Genomic DNA, 16,616 nt, shown 5'->3' on the forward strand with positions numbered 1-16,616 from the left:
TGTGGAGATCAGTTTGTACCATAAAGACTGGCTCAGATCAGGTGCTTCTTTATTGTGAGAGTACTTGGAAGTTACTGGGAGGGCACAGTGTGCACAGCATGAGAATGGTCATTCCAGGTCAGACTGGGGAAGCATCTAGTTCAGCCTTTGGTGTCCACACAGCTGATGCCCAGAGGAGTTTAAAAGCAAGACAGGCATGCTCAAATCACATTTCAAACCACCTCTCGTCCATCCACACACGACCCCCCCATACCTAACCTTACTGAGCGTTTTTTGAAATCAGGTTCCCAAAAAACCAAAGGTACAATTGCACCATGATTTATATGGTGGCCTAACGATGCCCTCCATTCTGTTCTCCATTTCTTTTCAAACAATACCTAACATTTCATTTGGTTTTTGACCGCTCCTGAACACTGAGAAGACATTTTCACTGATGTATTTACTACAATCACAAGATCATTTATCTGACTGGTAATATATATCCGTTGGTTTGTAGAGTTAGGGAGGCAATGAGGATGATCCTACGTGCATTATTTTGTCTAATGACACTAAATTTCATCTGCCAGTTTATCATCCAGTCATCACCATTGGGTTCTACTGACGTGCAGGCACTTTGAGTTTTATATGATTGATAACAGTTATATCAAAAACTTTGATATCAGCATTCATACAACCTTTGATATGCTGAAAAACACAAGCACTAGCAGAGTCCCGTGGGGTTTCTTAGAGAGGGATCATCCTCAAAAATGAAACATCTTCCTACTCCTTGTATCAACCTCCAATCTATTGTTGCAAGAGGACATTCCCTTTTATCTGTAGCTGTTTACATTAAAGGCTTGCTGAATAGCTTTTGGGAATTCAGTTACACTGATATCATGTTTCTCATTTCCATCTGTGTGATGGCTCCTGCGCAGAACTCCAATGCATTTCCTCCTGCTTTCAGTTCTGTCAAAAAAGACTTTAAAGGCACTCAGCAGCCAGAAACTCAATCAGCTCAGAGCCCACACCAAGGCACAAGCAACTCTCACAGCCTCTCAACAGGGGTAACACCTGAGCTTAAATATCCCTGCCAAACACCTGCACTGAAACACTAATACAGAGCAAGGGCTGCTGGAGAAGACAAAATAGGCACTCATCCCAAAACTTCTGGTCCCTACTGAGAGCATTTCTCAGACAGTTCCACCAAACAAGGTTGCACACAAAGCTTAACACCAACTGCTACACTGGCAGGCACCCACAGCACTCCACTTGCCTCAGACTCACCTAAAAAGCTCCCCAAATTTACTTTTGAGGTGACTGCAGGAGGTATACAGGTCGTAGAGATAGGCCAGGATACATCGCTCTGCTGAGGAGCCATCCGAGCGGTTCATGCCATGTTTCACCACCCCACACAGACTGTATAGAGACAAAAAAAGCTGCAGCAACATAAAAAGAGAATCTGAAGGAATACAGACTCATTACGCTGAGTTCACAGCGGCAGTGCTAACTGGACAACAAATCCCTTTCCCCTCAAATTCTGTGAGCTGAACCCTCAAGCATGATGTTGCTACCTTTTAGAACAAAGATACATCCCTGCCCTTCGTAAGTCCTTTCCATGTGATGAGGGGAAGGCTCCCTTACCCTTCAAAGACCTGAGCCATCTGGTCCTGGTTCAGTATAAGGCAGGAATGGTAGTGCCGCAGCACAGCCACGATGCACAGGCACAAGCTGGTGGTGTAGCTGCCAACAAGGTCGGAGGATTTCAACAGCAGTTCTGCCTCCACCACGCTCAGTTCATTCAGCAACTGCACCCAATGACAGAAAAACCCTTCAACAGCCACAGGGGTAAGGAACGTCAGAGATGGAGCAGGTACACCACACCCATATTCTATAGGGCCTGCCAGGAAAAGGGACTGGCCTGCACTTTCTGCCTAGAATGTGACCCAGGAACAGTCAGTGCTCAGCATTCAGGCACAACGTCTCAGGCAGTACAACAGCAGGCCAGCGCCTGGGTGTCAGAGAGATATGGCCATGGACAGTAGCAGACAGCTCTTCTGGCACTTCTGTCCTGCACAAACCTCACTGTAGATGGAGATCCTACCTTTTTAAGGCTTATAATCTCAATTCCATTGGCAGTCACAGCAAGGCTCCAGAAGACAAGTGTCAAAGGCATATAAAACAGCAACAGAATTTTAGCAGGAACTGGAAGGCAGCCTGTGCTGTCATACACCAAGGATCTCTCCAGGAGAGCAAGGCAGGAAACTAGCCAAAGAGAGATATTCCCCTCCTCACTCACAACAAGGCCTTGCTGAAGAGATGCAACGTAGATCTTTTGAGAACAACCCTGAAACCTTTGGAAAAATAATCCTTGCAACAGGACATGTAAGACTACCTGCTGCAAACGACCTATTCCTAACAGCTGCAGCCCAGGAAAACTGCAATGACCATCAGTTCTGACCACCTCCACCACACAGGTCAGAGAACCCCAACAGAAGCCCAGCTATCACAGCACATATCTACTGCGTTTCAGGCTGATGAACTGATCCCCCAGGGGACACTTCAGCACTGTGCTTACCTGGATGGCAAAGTCGATAAGACCACTGATATTGAGTGAATACTCCATCAAGTCAAAGATGAACTGCACATGCTGTACCAGAGGCAGGTGGTAGGACATGCCCAAGGCAAAGCTGGTGATCTGTTCCAAGACATTGCGGGATACCTGCAAGTGGAAGGTGACACACTGTACTACCTCCCCTTGAAGAAGCCCCTCAGCAGCCCCATCACCTTTTCCCTGCAGGAAGCTGTCCTCGGTAACATAAAGGGACACAGTCAGGACTCAAAGAAGACAGCAGCTTTGAAGGTTTCATACCTGAGATGTGACTTGGTGCTGATCAAAATGAGAAAGGTGCTGGAACTTTGCAAAGATATCTTCAGCTGTTGGGAATGCTTCTGGCTTGCTCTTTTTCCTCTTCTGGCCTTCCTCTCCACCTACAAAAGTTGAGAGGACCAGAAAACAGTATTGGACTACCTTCCTCATCAGAAAAGGAGTAGACATCAGTCATCAGCACGTGCCAGTCCTTCAGCAAGACCAGCCACTGCCAAGCAGCACAGCCAAAGAACCTGATCCTCCATCCCTAAGCTGATCTAAGCTGATAAGGACCATTCTGAATTCACAACAATAAACTGTCAAGAAGGAATTTCTAGGCTGAGAACAACAGCAGGGTTAACATCCAGTTTATCCCAAGTGAAGGGGGAAAATATATTCCCCCCAGTTTAGAAGAAACACTGACTCCTTGGTGAGAACAGTTGTTCTGGACTGAAGATGGCTCAGCATGAAAGCTTGTTAGAGCATGCCACCTTTGAAGAATCACACCATATTTCAAGTTGTCTTTCAAGAATCAGACTAACAAAAAGAGAAAAAAAATGAAGCCAGATTCTCAATCAATAGAAATTAGAGGTTTCCTCTTGGCACTGACACAGCTATGCAAATCTGCCATCCTAAACAACACGTTTAGCATAACTACACTTAGTTGGGGTATTTGCCTAACATTCATAGGCAAAGTTCTCATTGCTTTTGTGCAAAGATCTAAATGGTAGAGCTTCAGAAAATAAAGTTTGAAAATGCCACGTTTTTGGCCAGGGTCTCACTTTGGTAGTGACATGAGTTAAGCACCTACTGAAGAAGGTAAATTCAATTAAACACATCTAGGCAGGAGGAAACAAATCTTATTCGCTGCTCATTATTATTTGAGAACAGAGCACCATCCCAGACAGTCAGTGACTGATACAGCCAACCAGGCACCGCAGATCATATGAAATCCTTTCATTGTGAGACTCCAGACAAAGGAGGCAGTCAACTGGAAAGACACTCATTTTTCAGAAAGGAGTGGCTCGAGCAATACTAACCTGTCTCTGCAGTACTCTTTCTGTTTAAAACTTTCAGGATGTCTTTGGTTATTTTCTTGATTGTATGCCGAGCATCATCCCGTTGTTTTCCAACCCCAAAAAGAACTACCAACCGTTGGTTACATTCATGACTGCACGATTCCTCCTGGGGAACCAAGAGAAAGAACTGCGTTAGCAACTATCAAGCTGAATGCTTTAATCTTGTTTCGCATCTGGATCTCATAAAAGCAAAGAGAAAGCTTCATCTCAAAGTTGCTCTGGGAGTTAGCAAAGAGATGCCTTAAGTAGATCACTCTCCTGCAGCAATGCAGAAGAGCACGACTGCACTCCTCACCCACCCAGTAATGGAACAGAAAGATATCAGGTTCAACTCTGCTCTGTTAGGTTCATGCTTACAGTGCTGCAGGGAAACACAGCAGCCTGGTTATCAGAGCACAAGGCAGCAGCAGGAAAAGGGTTACGAGCAGGTCTCATACCTGAGGAATAGGAAAGTGTGTTGCATACTGGATGTGCCGAGGCTGGTCATACAAAGACGCTAGCATTCCTTCTGCAGACTTGTCCTTCAGCAGAGGCTTTGCTTCCTTTTCAGGATCTGGCTTCTCAGGGGAAGGGCTGGCTTTAGATTCACAATGCATTGGAGGAGAAAACATCTAGGAAGGTAGAAGAACAACAAAGCAGCTAGGGAACACAGTCATGCCATAATTAAGACAGATGAAAGAAGCCAAGAAGACCTTTTCACAGTGTCAGCTACCTTACAAGTTAGGCACTTGCAGCATGCTGGCTCTACAGTAGAGAGGGAGCACCCGCACAGAAGTGAGGCACGTGCTGTCCCTGGTGCCAGCACAACATACTGATCTACTCTCTGAGTAGCAGGCAGAAAAAGCAAGCACATACCGAAAAATCTGTCTTCTCCATGTCATCAAAGATCGTGCTGGAATTGTGGTCAATGTCCATGGGCTCAGAAAGACCTGTGTCCTGAGAACAGACAGAGCAGCTTTACATCTCAATAATATACCAGGAAACAAAACAGGATTCATTTACTGCAGCAACACCACTTCCACGTTGGACAGTGACAGCAGTTTGCCGACAAGGATGGTGCCTGGCAAAAGAAACTCAGTCGGAATCACATATGCTACAAACACCTGACAACAGAGACAGGCCTTGCATAGCACTTGATATGCTGCTCAGAGTGAGATTTCCCTATCTACCCCGTTACATTCTGCAAGACCTTTCCACCCACTTAGAACATAAGCTTCTACTTTTGCAACTGAAGTGCTAAGGAAATAGCTTGGGGAAATGAGAAACATGAGTCACTGGTGCATCTTCCAGAAAGTAATAGCAAGGAGTCTGCAAAGCTGGTAAGAGTGGAGAAGCAGAACAAGAGGAAGCGCACAGGAGAGGTGTGCATTTTGTCTTCTCACCTCTAGCTTGATCCCACTGTTTCCTTCTGTCTCCTTCCTGTCGTGCTCCTCAGCAGGGTCATCGAAGGGTGAGGGAGGACGAGGTCCGTGAGAATCCATGGCAAGATCACCCCGGGAGATGAGTGTGCACATGTAGATGTTGTGAGAGAAGACGTCGTGTCGGATTAGCTCACAGAATAGCAGCACCAGGTTAAAAAACTCCACCTTCTCATTCTCCTTCCCAGGATCAGCTGAAAGGAGAGCAACGGCAGACAGTGCTATCAGAGTTCTTCTGCAACACCGAGAGCAGCAGCAGCCACCACACCTATGTTCACAGAGAAAGTGTTTCTAGAGGTCTCAACATGCTAAGTGACTGATACACAGTTCTGAGACTGCAGCAGAAGTCAGAACCAGAAAGCTCACCTTCAACAGGTGGCAAATAAATAAGTGAAAACCTCTCCATTTAGAGATATAGGACTTTAGACTGAAAGTGCCATCCTTGGGTATACAAACACACAGTCCCCCACATCATTCAGAGTTGTATCCTGCCCTCCTTAATTAATCTGTTTGTAATCATTACACTCAGAGGTTACTTCAGAGCTTTGTCACTTACAAGTCAGAAACTTCCATCTAGTTCTCAGTCCAAATTAACTCTAAATTAGCCTATGCTCATTTATTCTTGTTCAACGTTCTGTTAACAGAGGGGCTTCTGCACTACCTTCCTCTCCAAAGCATGCTCTAGATTGCAAAGAAGCCAGAGAGATAATGTGGGTACATCCAGGACTTACATACAGAAAAACAGCATGTTAACTGAGAATTTGCAGAAGAGGGAAACCTAGAAATGATGAGACTAAAAATTCTTGTGACATACTTAGCATAGGAGCTTGAGTGTCAAGGAACTGCATAAGAACATCCTGGAAGACGGGGGCACTGGCTGCTGAGAGAGAGCCTGATGAGATGGAGCCTTTCTCATCCACAACTTCAGAGTCCCCACATCTCTGTAGAAACAGACAGAAGTACCAATCACTGTCCCTGAAGAGAAACTCAATGCCCATAAACTCAAAAAAAGAAGCCTGAAGAGATCATTCTTAGCTTGCACTTATGGGAAAGCTATCACACAGGTTTCTGTAAGCTACTTTACATTCTCCAAGCATGCAGCTACTTGTGCACCACAAGCACCTAACTGTCTTCAGAAGCATCCAAAAAATGGAACACAGAAAACAAAACTTATTTTGCTGCTTTGGGTTAGATGGAGCAAATGCCACAATTAACAGCGCAAGCATTAAGAGGTTGATTGGCCTTTGCTTTTCATCATTGCAACACACTGAAGGTAGGTAACCTCTGCTCTGCTTTACTGTGGCTAGCCTCCTAAGAATAAGGATTTACCTCAGCCTCTATCTCTGCTTGACGTTTCTCCAGGAGTTTGGCCACAACCATTGCCCTGTGGCGTCCAGAGCGTTTATAGCTGACAGCCCATTCACACAGCAAGGCCACCACTGCATCGTCATCTGGGGAGATCTGGTGAGATGGAAGAACTTCTATGAGAATGTGAGTCAGAAAGAAAAGGTGGGCAGGCTGAAGGCCCTAGGCTGGATGGCACAGGGAGCCCAGCTTTTGGTAGAGCACAGCTCGAAGTTTGCTACATCCCTGCCATCCTAGCAGGGGCAAAGATGTCAAGATAGAGCCTTCCTGCTTTGACTCTGTTTGACTCCATTTTGCAGCACAGGGTAAGCCACATCCTTTGGCAATACTGCAGGCTGGCTTTGCTTCAGAAAATCAGCTCTTTCAGCAGCATATCTACAAAGTGTGAATCTTAGGCACACAGTGAAACACAGTTTTACAAGAGCATTATATCGAATATGCAAACTACCAGCCTTGCAGCTCACTTCCAGGAACCAATGCAGTGAATAACATGAATAGATCACTCTCTTCAATGAGCCGTGTGGACTGTCTCAGACTCATGCACATTTGTTAGCATGCACTCAGATGAGCACATAACCCCACACTGTCACTTTAGTACCTCCCCAACTTAAGGCTGCACAGAATTGTGTTCAACAGGGACTGCATCTCTTGGCCACAGGCCATCACCTAGTCATCTCTCAACAGATGCAGGACAGTAACTATGAAATATAATAAAAAGAACACAGCCAATTCCAAGACAGGGCCCAGCACCAAAGTCCCAAGGTACCTCATGACTGTCCTTGGTTGGACCCAACCCAAATATTCTGTTATACAAGGAATCCAAAGAGTTGCTGAAGTCAGATCTTTCAAAGCTGTGACTGTCCAGAACTTCTAACGTGTGCAAGACACGGCCAATAGTGAAACCTGGAAGGGAAAAGAGAAAAAAAAAAAAATCATGTTTCCCAACTGCTACAAAAGTCTCTTCATTAAAACAGTCTGAGAGCTCGCTGCTCAGGAGATTGCCTAAAAAAAGCTGTCAGGAAAGGATCTATCTAGCTTAGTATCATGTCTCTCAGAGGCCAACAGCAGATGTTAGGGGAAAGCATCAGAACGTGGCATGCATAACAAGCTACAATCCTCTGGTACAAATTCCCAGCTTCCAGTAACAGACACTCCTGCTATGCTCAGGGAAACTGACCCACACAAGATTCTGCACTGAAAACGATCTATTTGCTTCTTTTCACGGCTGACATTGAATACCAATGCCAGCACATGGGAAAAATAAAGAAAATAATCAGACAGGAAGCTTATAAGGATAACCCATAGAACAGGGGAGAAAAACTGTAACCTACAGCAAGTTACCTGCTGTGGTTTCCTGGCACTTGTCAAAGGACCAACGAACCTCCACAGCTTGGCCACGTTCTTTTATCTGCTGCTCAATTTCACGGAGCTTTGCACGAACCTAGAAGCACCAGACTTGTGTAAACATTCAAGAGGACATCTTAGAAGTCCTGTGTAGAAAGTTCTCATAAAACAAAGAAGGCAAGAGTAGCTCTACTTGAGGTTAGATTTTGCCCAGCTTCCAAGGACAGCATTTTGCTTACAGTAGAATGGCAGCAGTTAATTCCCTGGGAGTGCGACAGCACCTCTGGTTGTGCTCATACACAAAAGGAAAAGAAAACCTCAAAAGAGCTACAATACAGCTATTATCCTGGACCACCAGGTCTCCCTTTTCTGAAAGCTGCTCACCTGCTGTGTAAAGGCTGAATTCCCTCCTGGCATGGGCAGGTTGGATGGGGCAATGGGCAGGTGGTCCAATGGAGAGCCAGTCTTTATCCTGCTGTCAGTCAATGAGTAATGCCACACAAGGGCACTTGGGCAACACAAAATTATACTCTGCAGCAAATAGACAATTTAGTATCACTGAGCAAATCAAGGGTAAAACACTCAAAGTTAAATTACTCTCTGCAGAATCACATCCTTATCCTATTTCCCAGGTATACATCATGTTGCATTTATTATTTTTCAGTTTTTGTCGGGTTTTTTTCTGGTGGTGGTGATTTGCAGCTTTGAATGAAAAACTCCTCAAGCTAAAGACTGAGAATAGAAAGGAAAAGACTAATATTTTTGCTGTATTTAATGTCTTGGACTAGGCATGCTTAAGAAGCCAGAGTGGAGTTCCAGGTTATTCAAAAGCATCAACTCTTCACTGCAGATCCCTCTGCTGCTCCTGAACAGATTATTATCTTACAATTCACGCTGTCAACACACAGGCCAACTCTCCTGGCCCAAGAGCAGCATTTACACTGCTGACTTACAATCCTCATCAAGCACCAAGTGTGAGAAGAAAATTGAGTCAACAGACCTAAATTCATTACACTGTATTATTGAATAATTATGATTTTGACTATAATAACAATACCCTTGTACATGTTTTCATTCCTGTATGATCTTGTACAGACACCCACACAGATGAAACTTCATTTAATGATTTTTAGGATACAGCCCTAAAACTTCTGGCTCATGAGGAGCCAGGCATTCAGATGAACAATGAGGGCTGCTACAAACACTTAAAGCAAAGAATCCATCAACTTTCTGAGACATCTGAGCAAAAGGTAATATCATACACTGTTAGAAATGCATGTTTCCAGCTTGACTCTACTCAGCTCCAGCTTCTAGCTATTAGATTTTGTTCTGCCTTAGCCTCATTTACTATTTGCAGATCAGAAAATCCGTAGATCTTTCCTCAGATAAGCTCGTGATACCTAGTAAATATAAGCCAACCATAATAAAGTAATTGGAAATTGAACTTTTTAAGCAGGTTCTGTACAGACTTTAAATCAGCCAAATCTTTGGGGTGTATACATACTCATGTTTTCCCTACAGTGAGCTTCCAAACACAGGACTTTTATATTCAAAAAGCAACGTTTTACCATACAGAAACTAGAACAGCAACGTTCTAAATTGAAAGTGACTAAGAAAGGCTTAGCAGAAATACAAAGGGGTTATTTATAACCCACGCCTTGCTCTCTAGACTCTTACAGAAGGAATCTTACTTCTAGTCAGCTAGGAATTCTCTTTCTATCCTCTTTGTGAGCTGGCTGGCTGCTTCTTGATCCTGTCAGGGCTCCCTGAGCTCAGTTTTTCTGTTGAGCTGCAGGTTCCCAAGCTCTGTGCTCTCTTCCTTTCCACCTCCTGCTCCATCCTGCACTCTCTGGAAGCTTCTCTGCTTTAACATGCTCCTGTGCTCCCTTGGAAGGGGACAATCTCCAGTGCTTGCATAGGGATCCACCTGACCATGCAACTCCCCTCGAAGGAGAAAAACACAAACATGAACAACTACACTGAACAGAACTCACCTATCTCCCTGTGACACTAGGTACACCAATTACACAATAGTATTTGCCCTTCAAACATAACTATCGTTGAGACTTCAGCAACCTTGCCCTTTTACCATGAGGCAAGGCTTAATTCCAAGTATAAAGACCAGGAGTTCAGAGCCATGCCTTTTTGTAGTCAGCTGTCACACTTCTGAGAGCGTGGTCTGGCTCAACAGTTAAAGTTTTTCCCTATAACAAGGTGAGAGAGTTGGCCTTTAGTGTTGTTTTTGTTTGTTTGTTTGTTTTGGTTGACATTTTTGGTTTTGGTGGTTTAAAATAAAAATTGCCAAGTGCTGCTCTTCATTTCTGGCACAACTTCATTTCCTAGCTGACAATTTGTTAATGGCACACACAACAGTAGGAAAAACATCCTTTTCTCACTTACTCTCTTTTCTGCAAAGCATTCCCAGCCATTTGAGGCACACGTAAACAGGGCAAAAGGCTCTGTTCTTCTTACACAAGTCAGTCAAGGGCATCGTCGCTGCACTAAAGTCTGGTACTAACACTCTGTAACACATCAGCAAATACCTGCCCTTTGACAATTCACACTTTGAAGCTTCCACACTCAGGAATTTACTGTCTCTGGCTGTAATGATTTCCTCCTGTGATGGCATACAATATGAACTGTTCCTGCTGACCTTGCTGTCATCAACTGCTACTCAGACCTACCTGGAGGATGCAGCTGAGCCCATACACCACTGGTCGGTGCTGGGGACACAGCAGTAAGTCACTAAAAGGGCTGGGAGGAGGATTCCCTGTAGCAGGCTGAGGGGTGGGAGTTGAAGGAAGAGCATTCCCTGTCTGCGTAGACAGGATGTGGGGTGGGTGCCCACCAGCACCATCCAGCTGCATAGCAAGCCTGCGGGTGCAGAAGTAGGCTAGACGTCTGGACAGGTAGGCAGACTGCACAAACTCTCCAGAGTACTGTAGGAAAGAGCAAGGTAAGAAAGTCCTCATTACAAGCAACACAGGAGAAATCCTTGACCCTCCCAGAATCACAGAATGGCCAGAGTTGGAAGGGACCTCAAGGATCACGAGTCTCCATCCTCCTGCCACATGCAGGGCCACCAACCTCCACATTTCATACCAGCCCTGGCTGCCCTGGGCCTCATCCAACCTGGCCTTGAACACCTCCAGGGATGGACGGGGCATCCACAGCATCTCTGGGCAGCTGTTCCAGCACCTCACCACTCTCACAGGAAAGAACTTCCCCGACATCCAACCTAAATCTTCCCTCCCTCAACTTCAAACCATTTCCCATCATCCTGCTACAGAATCACAGAATGGCCAGGGTAGGAAGGGACCTCAAGGATCATGAATCTAACCCTCCCAAAATTGACCCTCTCAAAATTGTGTATGGCACAGTACTGCTATGTAGTGGTGCCAGGAGTCCAACTACCACAGGTATGACATGGGCAGGGATTACCAGGCTTAATGAAGGGAAGCAGAGTACAGGAGGAAAAAAAAAAACAACAGAAAAAAAAGCAGGATTAAAAAGAAGTCCTTGCATTAGCTAGGAAGGACACTCCCTAGTATTTACAGTAAAAACCAGCTTATCAACCCTTAGTCAGGAGGATACTGACAACAGACAGATCAGTGCTCTCCTGAAGCACTGCATGTTTCTCACCCGCAGCAGCAGGGGTAGGAGCATTTTCAGAAATTCATCCTCTCCTGATCGTATCTTCTCAAAGCACTCAAGCACCCACGTCAGGAATTCATGCCGGTCCAGCATGCCATCCTGCACAAGGACAGAGGCAGAGCAAATGGACAAAAGATGAGGCTACAATGAGGCTACACTCACCAAGGTATCACGGAGTGGCAGCAGCTGCTTGCCTACTGATACCAGAAATAACTCTAGAGATTTGCACAATTCGGTATTGCTCTTGTTCTACTCCTGAGCTCTAAACCACATGAACCCATAAAGGTCTATTCATAGAAAGAGACCTTTCTGAAGAAATAAACCACTCTGCATATGCTCCCCTCGTCCTTTCTGCTCACACACACAGCCCCCTCCACAGCCCCTCACCTGGAACATGAACATTGCTAGTTTCTCGTTGTAGTCCCACTGCTTCAAAGCTTGTTCCACCTCCTGGGGCATTGGTCCAGCTGGTGACCCACAGCTCTGCCCTGGGAGCTGTCTGTAAAACTCTGCGATTTTCTGCAGCTGCTCCGACAGATATTTGGTGATGATCTGTGTCCATTCTGGAGAAAGGAAACGGGTCAGCAATGAGGGCAGTGGTAAACAGAAGGAGAAGAACCAAGGAACAGGCTGGAGTGTCAGATGGGTGGGAGTCCAGAGGGGTTCCTCTCATATGAAAACAGTGAAAGACAAAGAAAGAAAAGCGTCACATACTATCCTTGCTTCTGGTCAGGGGGCAACAGTGAGAAAGGGGCAACCACAGAATAAGGAATGCGAGAAAAAAGATCTGAGTTTGAGAGGTGGGGTAGGAATTCACTTTGTACAAGAAAAGATGTGAAGACCCATTTCTCAACATCTGTTACTGAGAATCAGCAAGCAGACAAAAGATGCTTTCCAGTACAGAGCAGCATTAGGCCAGACTGTCTGAGCATCCTCAGTCACCTGCCAGACAGCAGAAACACTTCAGCTCTGACTCATTTTCAATCCATTTCAGATGCAAGTACAAACCTATGATCATCTTTTTCTTTTCTTTTATATTAAGTATTTTTACCAAAACTTAAATACATAAGAGAGAAACTTGATGCACAAAATGGCAGCGTGATTAAAATCTTCCACAACAATGCAGATGATAAAAACAAACAAACAAGACAAAACATACAACAACTTGAAACAAAGAAGACTTAAAGGGTCAGCAGCTGGACAAACCAACAGGACAATGAATGGAATCAATATATCCAACAAAGCAATCAGCATTCAAGCAGCCCATGTAATTTCTATACCAAAGATAAGCAAAAAAGAAAATGATAATCCAGTTGCCAATACTGCTTTTCAGGGGAGTTTGGGCAGGTCCAGTAGCAACAGCCGTAAGAACCAGAAAACAGGGGAGCCCTCCTACAGTGCAGCAATCTGGAGCAGGCCAGAATGCAAAGGATATTAGGTGTGGGGCCCAACAATGCTTAATGGTACTGGAAACGCAAACAGGGAATAATATACATCATCTGTTGGGAAATGTACTCACCTACCTGAGAAGATAATGAACTGTAGTTAAGTGATAACATTTGCAGTCTTTGTAGGGTAAGAAAAGAGGTTATGCAGCAAAGGAGCACAGCAGAACTTAACAGGGAGTTTAGAGAAGGAAGGAGAAGAAAGATAAAGTAGGCTTTAAGGAAGCTTGCTGCCAAAACTTATTTTTCAACAGAGTACTTTCTCAGGTGAGCTCTGTTTTAGACAGTTTTGCACATTAAAACACCAGGATTTATCAGCAGGAAATGAATTTATGTCAATTTCCAGGCTACCTCCTACCATTCAAGAGCAGGCTGTGCAGGAAACACCTGGAATGGACAAACCCAGAGCTCCACACAAGGTGCTCACCGATGAAGGGATCGATGACGTGCCGCTTCTTCACCTTGGTTTCTGTGATGGCAGCATAATAGGCACAAGTCATTTTGATGAGCCAGGCTGCTCTCATTACTGGAACAGTGTATTTTGCCAAATAGCCAAAGACCTCTTCCTTCTTGCTAAAGATGGGTACCTGTAACAGAACAGAGGGGGGGAAATCACAACCACGGATGTGGACAGGAACCACTCCAGTTCAACCCTGCACACTGCAGGGATTGCCATCTGTGCAGGGGAAAAACACAGTGTGCTGCTCTGCATCTTGAGGGAATTCACCTTTGGTCAGAAAGCAACACTAGAGCAGCATTTCAGTATAAGCAAAGACAAAGCAAAACGAAAGAAGACAGAAAACATCATTACATCACTGTAAATCCTTGCTGTGAATCCTGCAAACAGCTTTAAGGATCTCCTCCACAGATGATGTAAACAACTACAAAAGGTACAGGGTAGGGACTGAGTCAGAAGCACAAGCATTTGCTGTATGAGGACAGATTGAAGAGAGGACTCTTCGTTTTGTAAGCAAAATGGAATGGTTACGAAAGGCTTGTAATATCACAAGTGGCCAACAGAAGACTGTGAGAAACAGGGAATCGAATGGCACAGCAGGAAGGAATGCAATAACCCAAGATTGAAAATTCAAGATTTTGGAGGACGTCAATGAAGTCATCAAACTGTGGATTTATAGAGCAGGGATTGATAACACACCACAGAAAGAAGTCCAGCAGTGGAGCTCACTTTCGTGGGACGCTATGGAGAGCAGAAACATGCTGTGTTCAGAGTCCTGAGACACAATCCAAGAGTACAGACACACTGGGTCGGTATTTCAAGTTCCCTAAACTACCAACTGTTGAATTGCTAACTCCCTGTTTCTTACATTCTTCCCAATTATTCTCCACTGCCTCAAAGACACAGACTGCTTGGCTACCAGCTGCAGCTGTTTTTGTGCCTACATCCATAAAAACCAAAGGAGTGCAATGCAGGAAACTGGGAGAGACCTCCAAAGTCTTACATTTTCACAATGACCTCAGGACATCGACAGCCAACATACAAAGAAAGATTTCAGTTTATTAAGAAACAGACTGTGGGGAAATCCAGCAATTTTATTTTCCCAAGACGACTCAGAATCCAGGCAGGCTCCAGCTGCTACACTGTGTGCTCTGCCACTATTTTGCAACTGCAAATTATGTTTTTCCACAATACAAAGTAGATTCCTAGGCTCTTGTTTATAGGCTCACCCTGAAAAACAGTCAGCTCTCCTCGTTGTCAGGCCCTAGGAAATGGCAGAGCAGGACCTTTCCTCTCCATTTTACACAATTCAGGGCAGCCAAGGCAATGCCTAGCCCTAGGTCCCACAGACCAGGAACACTTTGTGGTCTGCTCTCAGCCAGGCTAACACACATACTCCTCCCAGCTTAAAAACAGAAACAAACATCACTGCAACAGAAATCTGGGAAGTCACTCAGCTGACTATTTGCAGTAATTCTCACTATGATTTTTGAGAACTTGGAAACCCTCTCCTCATCAAAACAACAGACCAAAGGCAACAGCAGCTGCTCTTCTGAAACAGATGACAGCTTTAAGGTGAATCGGTCACACCACACAAGCCAAGAGACAAAGCTGAACCAAACCTCTAAATAACAAAGGACCAGTTCTTTGAGTGAGGAGACCACAAGCAGTGCTACACACACCCTGGGGATGCTCTTTAAACAGAACACTTCGAGAGATTTAGAAAAACTCTTCCAAATAACAATCAAATACTTCAACAGCAAGCATAGAGCCAGTGCTCTGCCCTCACTAGCAGCCTCTCTTGTAATGTACCTTCTTGGCGAGGTGAGTGAGGGGTTTTGTTCCAGCCAGATCTGTGAACCAGTTGTTTATGGCACTCTGTGAACGTGCTGTCACCAGCCAGAAGTTGTCCTTCTGATTCACCTGGGGTTTTCTTCTTCCTGTGTCAGGCAGTGTATTGCACCGTAGCTTTTCTGCAATAATACTGCTGAAATTTGAACTGATCTGGAGCAAGAAAGGAAAAAAAAAAAAGGATAAAATGTATTTTGTAGCTCAATGATCTTCTCAACATGCTTAAGATTCCATCCATGCTTCCAACCAGAAGCCTCATTGGTTACAAACTTCTAAAACACAAAAAAGCGGTTAATAATTTCCTTTGTTATAACGAGAAGAATGCTTCATGGAATCATCAAAGGCCTGGAAAAACGATCTCTCCAGACCCCCCAAGCCCAACCCACCCCATCATGCCCAACCCCACATCCCTCAGTGCCACATGCCCACCGTAATGGAGCATTTCCAGGGACGGTGACCCCACCTGGGCAGCTGTGCTGTGATCACTGCTCTCTTTTGCAGAAGGAACTTTCCCTAATATCTGTCCTTGCCAGCTGATGGAGAAACAGCACCCAGGTCAGAGAAAGGCGGGTAAGAGCTACAAAGCCTTTTTTCCCCACTTGTTAGCAGACAGTTACTGTAAGAAATGCTGGATGCCGAGGCTGTCAGGACCGAGACAGGCGTGTGACACTTCCCACCGTCACAGCTGCAGCCCCAAAGCAAGAGGCCAAGGCAGCAGCTCAGCAGGATCAGCTCCCCAGCACCCCCTGTAAGGCAGGCGGGGCAGTTAACGCCTGGATTTCGGGAGCACGGAGCAGAAGGCCGTTATGTAACCCCACATTTCCATCCCCCGATGTCTCAGGAACCCTCACGTCTCCTCTCCCACGGCAACGACGCCACCAAACCCAGGCTGAAGAAGTTTCTTGCCGCCGCTCCCGCAGCGCCGCGTTGCGGGGCAGCTCACAGACACGCCGACACACACGGGCCGCTCCGAGCCCCGTTCCAGCGCAGCCCCGGGGGCTCGCTCTCACCTTGGCCGGGTTGAAATTGACGTTCTTGGCGCTGCCGTGCTCGTCCCCGGAGACGGCGGGCTGGTTGTTGAAGCCCTGCTTCACGTTCAGGGCCGTCAGCTCATCCTGCGGGGGAAGGAACCAAGGGCGGTCAGCGCTGACACGGCCC

At 45.6% G+C, this 16,616-nt stretch overlaps 1 protein-coding gene across 1 annotated transcript in view; it reads right to left on the minus strand.

The window, feature by feature from the left end:
• Positions 1 to 16,616, minus strand: part of MED12 (mediator complex subunit 12) — a 35,184-nt gene that overhangs the window by 17,869 nt on the left and 699 nt on the right. The window contains exons 2-20 of the mRNA XM_010714987.3: positions 16,469 to 16,604; positions 15,420 to 15,611; positions 13,578 to 13,737; positions 12,093 to 12,268; positions 11,694 to 11,804; positions 10,736 to 10,990; positions 8,436 to 8,582; positions 8,049 to 8,148; positions 7,474 to 7,610; positions 6,672 to 6,803; positions 6,157 to 6,283; positions 5,307 to 5,536; positions 4,780 to 4,860; positions 4,362 to 4,535; positions 3,886 to 4,030; positions 2,849 to 2,967; positions 2,555 to 2,698; positions 1,621 to 1,784; positions 1,264 to 1,395 (exon numbers count right to left, since the gene is read on the minus strand). Coding sequence (XP_010713289.3) covers positions 1,264 to 1,395; positions 1,621 to 1,784; positions 2,555 to 2,698; positions 2,849 to 2,967; positions 3,886 to 4,030; positions 4,362 to 4,535; positions 4,780 to 4,860; positions 5,307 to 5,536; positions 6,157 to 6,283; positions 6,672 to 6,803; positions 7,474 to 7,610; positions 8,049 to 8,148; positions 8,436 to 8,582; positions 10,736 to 10,990; positions 11,694 to 11,804; positions 12,093 to 12,268; positions 13,578 to 13,737; positions 15,420 to 15,611; positions 16,469 to 16,604 — 2,862 coding nt within the window. The remainder of the gene's footprint in view (positions 1 to 1,263; positions 1,396 to 1,620; positions 1,785 to 2,554; positions 2,699 to 2,848; positions 2,968 to 3,885; positions 4,031 to 4,361; positions 4,536 to 4,779; positions 4,861 to 5,306; positions 5,537 to 6,156; positions 6,284 to 6,671; positions 6,804 to 7,473; positions 7,611 to 8,048; positions 8,149 to 8,435; positions 8,583 to 10,735; positions 10,991 to 11,693; positions 11,805 to 12,092; positions 12,269 to 13,577; positions 13,738 to 15,419; positions 15,612 to 16,468; positions 16,605 to 16,616) is intronic.

The sequence above is a fragment of the Meleagris gallopavo genome, chromosome 9 (assembly GCF_000146605.3).
Source record: "Meleagris gallopavo isolate NT-WF06-2002-E0010 breed Aviagen turkey brand Nicholas breeding stock chromosome 9, Turkey_5.1, whole genome shotgun sequence".
Taxonomy (NCBI): Eukaryota; Metazoa; Chordata; class Aves; order Galliformes; family Phasianidae; genus Meleagris; species Meleagris gallopavo.